Below are 7,110 nucleotides of genomic sequence, written 5' to 3'. Positions count from 1 at the left end.
CGAGAATAAAGTCGAAACATTACAAGATTAAAGTCGAAACATTACGAGATTAAAGTCGAAACATTACGAGAATAAAGTCGAAACATTACATTAACATCCTACACAGTCTATACATGATATATTGCATTAACCATCATACTTTAATAGACTCGTCTGGTTTATGCAATATATCATGTATGACCCGTGTAGGAGGCCAATATTGGGGATTATAAGGATTGTTATGCAGTTTATGACTTTGACCACTAATATTTTACAGTCCCAAACGTATGAAGGCATCAGAAAGAGTCGAGCCAGTCTGTGGAAGTTTCCAGTAATCTGTCTGAAAAGAGTGTTTTCTCACCTGAATACTTGACAGTGTATCTGACTGAGGTCTTGAGTTGCTTTCTGAGAGTAAACTCACATCTCCACTCTCTGTTCTCATCTTCATTCAGGAGTGTTGTAGTCAGAGTGATCATACAGTGATGTGATGATGATGATGATGATAATATCTGATATCTGGAGTCTGTCTTCAGATCAACACCAGCCCGACTCACCCACAACAGCTCATATCCCAGATAACTGAACCAATAATAACAGGAGAATCCAGTATATGAATATACAGTATACAACTGACAGGAGAGAGTCACAGAGCGGCCTGGACTGATCTCAGTCTGTGAGGATGATGATGATGAAGATGATGACGATGATGAAGATGATGATGATGGAGACACTGAAACTGAACACAAGACACAATCACAGACTCTTCAATCATCATCTGAGTTTAAAGGGAGAATATGCCCTTTTTAAATTGACCACATAATCATAAACTAACCATGAAGAACATGCAGATCAACACGTGCATAATGTAGTCCTCCATTCACAGATTGTCTACAGGTGTATTCTCCACAATCTTCTTCTGTGACGTTCTTGATGTTCAGAGAGCAGTCAGACTCCAGACTCAGTCTCTCATGTCTCGCTGTGTCTTTATTCTTCATCCGTCCAGTGATCAGATCAACTTCTGAATATCTGTTACTGTAGGTCCATGTAGTTGATCTGCAGTCATGAAGAGCTTTATAACAGGACAGACGGACACTTTTACCAGAACTGATGAACACATGATAATCTCCACTGGTTCCTGAAACACAGTATATCTCAGTGATCATTATGATATATATTAATAAATGAGAACATAAAACACACCAGCATAAAAAGCAGAAGTTTTCAATCATAGTATTTTCCCTCACTTAAAGCAAACAACACACTCTCCAGAATAAACTATTAGTCTTTATCAGAGAGCTGTTCAAATCACTGACACACTCTTAATATGAAGATAATCTTCATCATCAGATGTTTGAGTGACACTATGTCCAGTATCAGGAATAATACAGTATGATCTGTGTGTATCAATACACAACTCTGAGATCACAACGTGAATGTGTGCAAGAATAAACTGAGCATGTTCAAATTAACTCTTTCCAGACTAATTCCACTAGATGTGTTTAGAGAAAATACAGATTTCTTTACCTGTGAGAAGTGAAGAGAGAATGATCAGTCCCAGCAGACACAGATCACACTTATCAGACATTTTCTGTTTCTGTCAGTCCTCCTCTTCATTATATATAGTTACAGCTCCTCCTTTAAACATCATCAGCTCCTCCTGTGGTTATTCACTTCCTCTGATCAACTGAAGATTGTAGCAAACATTTGTTTTAGAACGTCAGAGAGACAAATAAGATGGAATTAGACCACAAATAGACATATTGAAAATAAAACAATATCAGTAAAAACGTATTTGAGTATACAAAGATGGCAACTCAGCTTTATCATATAAAGTGCTATGATGTGCTTGATAACTTTAACCAGTAATGAAACGTAAAGCGCTATGATAGACGGTATCAAATTGTTTTTTTAAATATTGTACTGGAGCATTCATATTAATCAGATCTCCATAATCCAATAGTGGTTATAAGGTTGCACTAAAATAAAATAAAGATCTGTTTCTAAAAACCTAAACAACCACATCAAAATAATTAAAAATTAAACTCTTATAAAATTTTAATTATTATAATTTTTTAAATACTTAAAGTTATAAATAAATATTTTGTAACAAAGTAAAAAAAAAAAAAAAGCTATTTTTTTTAAAAGCACTGCAGATGATAAAACTATACTTTATATATATAATTGTAATGTTTTTAACGATATCACCATTTGACCATGTACTGTTCTTGTGGCGCTGAATAATAATAATAACATGTGATAAACCAAGAAGATAAGTGGAGGATTTCTCGAGGCTTCGAATGCACACAGCGACCCCTGCTGGCCAATGCTAATATCATGCAGAAGAAAATCCTCAGGAGTGTGACAGCACCAAAATGTGTGTTAGATGCTTTAAAAAGGCTTGATACATTAACATATACACACACATAAACACATTAAATCCTTGGAAGTTTTGTTGTTTCATAATTGTGTAACTGTGAAGTGCTTTAGTTGAACAGAGGGGAATGATGGAGTTATTTAGACTGGATAAAAGAGGGTGAATATGATTAATATGGACTGGACAGTGTAACTGTCACGACACACACAATGGAGAGACAGCAGATCCAAGTGCAGTTAGATATATTTATTTGGGGTAATCCGTAAAACGTAATCCAGTCCAGGCAAGTAACACAGAAACAGCCAGGGTATATATACACACACAGATCTAACAAGGTGATGGGAAACAGCTGAGTGCAATGAACTGATGAGTGACAGACAGAATGCTGGGAATTTAAATCAAATGTGAAAGACACCGTAAGAACGAGGACCTCTAGTGACAACCCAGGGAAACACAACCAGACACTGTGACAGTAACAGTGGCCGACCAACAAATAAATGTAACCCTCTGGGGTCTGAGGGGTTTTTGGGGCCCTTGAGAGGTTTTGACAAGCCCTGACATTTGTGCTTATCTCAGCTACTTACAACATACCTTTGGCCAACTCATAATTCTGCTGTATTGCAGCACAAACTCTGCTACAATAATATGTGAGCAAAATGGAAGTTACATGTTTGCATTTTATAGAAAAAAAATATTATGCGTGGTTAGTTAGTTTTGTGAAAAATATTGTCACTGCAATGAGTCCATATAACTCATACTGAATAGTTTGGCACAATACTTTTGAGTTACCATTCTTGTAGGCTAGCATGTTTACTACAAAATGATGTGAAAATCATTCTGATCACTCTTTCACAAAACAACAATATAATGATTTAAACTTTGCAAGTCAGTTTTTGTGCCAGCGCTGCTATATGTGTAGGGGTGTTGATGGCCATGAATATGAATGAGGGGAGACAATAGACACTCCCCCATCAATGGCTAATGCCCCCATCAAGGTGCTGTGAGGCAGAGAGGAGAATCTGAGAATGAGAGGAGATTCAAAGCTTTTGTTTTTAAATCTGTTTTTATTGTAATTCCTCTATGTGGAGGGACTAAATGTTGTGCCTCACAAGACCACAGTGCTACCGTACATATATAAACATATAGTACCAGTCAAACGTTTGGACACATTACCATTTTTTATATTCTTGGAAGAAGGCTGCATTTATTTGATCAAAAATACAGAAACAACAGTAATATTGTGAAATATTATTACAATTTAAAATAATGATTTTCTATTTTAATATACTTTAAAATATAATTTATTTCTTTGATCAAAGCTGAATTTTCAGCATCCTTACTCCAGTCTTCAGTGTCACATGATCCTTCAGAAATCATTCTAATATCATGATTTGATAATCAGGGATTATCAATGTTGGAAACCGTTGTGCTGTTTAATATTTTTTTATAACCTGTGATACTTTTTCTGGATTCACTGATTAAAAAAAACAGCATTTATTCAAAATAGAAATCTTTCCTAACAATATAACTTAACACATCCTTTCAGAAAAAGAAAGAGGTAGTGTATACTGTTACAAACAGACTCATGGGCGAATGTGAGTCAACAGAGGTCAGTTGCGGTCCAGTTTCCCGTGCGGGCAGGAATCACGCTGTCTGTGCAACCATGTCAACATCAGTCTCGGTTTACCATGACAGGACTTGGACCTGTTGCTTGTTTGCCGTGGCTCTCTTCGGGACAGGTGCTTGGACATGTTCATTGTCACATCTGTTGATAACACGATCAAAGAATCTGTATTATTATCATCATCAATCACTATGGCCATGGATTAGGAAAAAGACGACCGATTTTGTAATTTCACACAAGAATATGTAGGCCCTAATTGTATATTATGACGATGTAAGCATAATTACATTTCATCAGTAAAATATTACGTCTGTGCACTTACTATGATTCTTGATTGAGAACTGAACGACACCTGCGTGTCCCTCTGCTGGAGAAGGAGATCGTGATGCAAACACATTCCTAAAAAAATAAAAACAACTGTTAGCATACATTATCCAAAGATGGGCGATTAATGGGTATGGACGCACAATGCATGTAGTCTATATATCTGTTAATGGGCCATAGGACGGAGAAATATCTATTTATGGGCCATAGATGCGTCACCGCGAGCTGTTGATGGCCATATAGACCGCACGCATTTAGAGCATTTCAAACATTTACACCTGCATTCACAATCATCTGTGGCAATATTTTAGCAAGATAAGTGTCATAGGCTAACCAAAACCGAACATTTATATATAAAAATATAAATGTTAAAAATATAAAATTTTACCGGAGGCTGAAATATATTTGCACGAAATCATATTTACACCTAAGCAGATATTCGCAAATAAGCTACATTACGCAAAAGTCAGTATTTTTAGCATGATAATCAGTGTCATAAGATAATCAAAACGGAGTGAAATATAATACACATATGTTTAGAGAGTAATATCACATTGAAACGACCATATACACAAATGTTAGGGATATTGTAAGGCAATCTTTCCTGTAAGATGTCAAAAGCTAACCAAAACTAAGCAAAATATAGTCTGAAAATTCACATGAGTTCTATATAATCAGAAAAAGAATTATATAACACTAAACAACTTACTCGAACTTGTATCTTCGGCGGGATCAATTCGCTCTTGAAAATGCAGCCGTTCTTCGTCTGAGATGCAACCGTTTCTCTGAGGAAAAGGTGAATTCTTCCTCGCTGTCCAGAATCATCTGGAGGACGACTTTACCGGAGAAGCGTGCCATCCTCAAAACATGATTAACTATCCGTGAATCTGACGAGAAACTGCGTGTTTTTTCATGGCATTGATCGGAGGGCGTGTGCGAGGCGTATAGATCACCTCAACTATTAGCATGTGAATATAGATCACCTCAACTATTAGCATGTGAATATAGATCACCTCAACTATTAGCATGTGAATATAGATCACCTAAACTATTAGCATGTGAATATAGATCACCTCAACTATTAGCATGTGAATATAGATCATCTAAACTATTGCCATGTGAATATAGATCATCTAAACTATTACCATGTGAATATAGATCACCTCAACTATTAGCATGTGAATATAGATCACCTCAACTATTAGCATGTGAATATAGATCATCTAAACTATTACCATGTGAATATAGATCATCTAAACTATTACCATGTGAATATAGATCATCTAAACTATTACCATGTGAATATAGATCACCTCAACTATTAGCATGTGAATATAGATCACCTCAACTATTACCATGTGAATATAGATCACCTAAACTATTACCATGTGAATATAGATCACCTCAACTATTACCATGTGAATATAGATCACCTCAACTATTACCATGTGAATATAGATCACCTAAACTATTACCATGTGAATATAGATCTCCTAAACTATTACCATGTGAATATAGATCTCCTAAACTATTACCATGTGAATATAGATCACCTAAACTATTACCATGTGAATATAGATCACCTAAACTATTACCATGTGAATATAGATCACCTCAACTATTAGCATGTGAATATAGATCACCTCAACTATTACCATGTGAATATAGATCACCTCAACTATTACCATGTGAATATAGATCACCTAAACTATTACCATGTGAATATAGATCTCCTAAACTATTACCATGTGAATATAGATAACCTCAACTATTACCATGTGAATATAGATCACCTAAACTATTACCATGTGAATATAGATCTCCTAAACTATTACCATGTGAATATAGATAACCTCAACTATTACCATGTGAATATAGATCACCTAAACTATTACCATGTGAATATAGATCACCTCAACTATTAGCATGTGAATATAGATCACCTCAACTATTACCATGTGAATATAGATAACCTCAACTATTAGCATGTGAATATAGATCTCCTAAACTATTACCATGTGAATATAGATAACCTCAACTATTACCATGTGAATATAGATCACCTAAACTATTACCATGTGAATATAGATCACCTCAACTATTAGCATGTGAATATAGATCACCTCAACTATTACCATGTGAATATAGATAACCTCAACTATTAGCATGTGAATATAGATCTCCTAAACTATTACCATGTGAATATAGATCACCTGAACTATTACCATGTGAATATAGATCACCTAAACTATTACCATGTGAATATAGATCACCTCAACTATTACCATGTGAATATAGATCTCCTAAACTATTACCATGTGAATATAGATAACCTCAACTATTACCATGTGAATATAGATCACCTGAACTATTACCATGTGAATATAGATCACCTAAACTATTACCATGTGAATATAGATCACCTCAACTATTACCATGTGAATATAGATCATCTAAACTATTACCATGTGAATATAGATCACCTCAACTATTAGCATGTGAATATAGATCATCTAAACTATTACCATGTGAATATAGATCATCTAAACTATTACCATGTGAATATAGATCACCTAAACTATTAGCATGTGAATATAGATCACCTAAACTATTACCATGTGAATATAGATCACCTAAACTATTACCATGTGAATATAGATCACCTAAACTATTACCATGTGAATATAGATCACCTAAACTATTACCATGTGAATATAGATCACCTAAACTATTACCATGTGAATATAGATCACCTCAACTATTAGCATGTGAATATAGATCACCTAAACTATTACCATGTGAATATAGA

At 34.9% G+C, this 7,110-nt stretch overlaps 1 protein-coding gene across 1 annotated transcript; it reads right to left on the bottom strand.

Moving 5' to 3' along the window:
• Window positions 1-275: 275 nt before the first annotated feature.
• LOC307009760 (uncharacterized protein) lies at window positions 276-1,661 on the bottom strand (the record flags this gene model as incomplete). Its single annotated transcript, XM_079633816.1, has 3 exons — window positions 1,504-1,661; window positions 812-1,114; window positions 276-715 (listed from the first exon to the last, which is right to left on the bottom strand). Exons 1-3 carry the CDS (start codon window positions 1,562-1,564, stop codon window positions 276-278), a joined length of 804 nt encoding a protein of 267 aa, XP_079489942.1. The 5' UTR covers window positions 1,565-1,661.
• Between the last annotated feature and the right edge of the window lie 5,449 nt (window positions 1,662-7,110).

This window comes from Phoxinus phoxinus, assembly GCF_949152265.1.
Source record: "Phoxinus phoxinus genome assembly, chromosome: 1".
NCBI classification, from domain to species: Eukaryota; Metazoa; Chordata; class Actinopteri; order Cypriniformes; family Leuciscidae; genus Phoxinus; species Phoxinus phoxinus.
The sequence above is the reverse complement of the archived record's forward strand: the minus strand, read 5'-3'. Positions and strand labels throughout refer to the sequence as shown.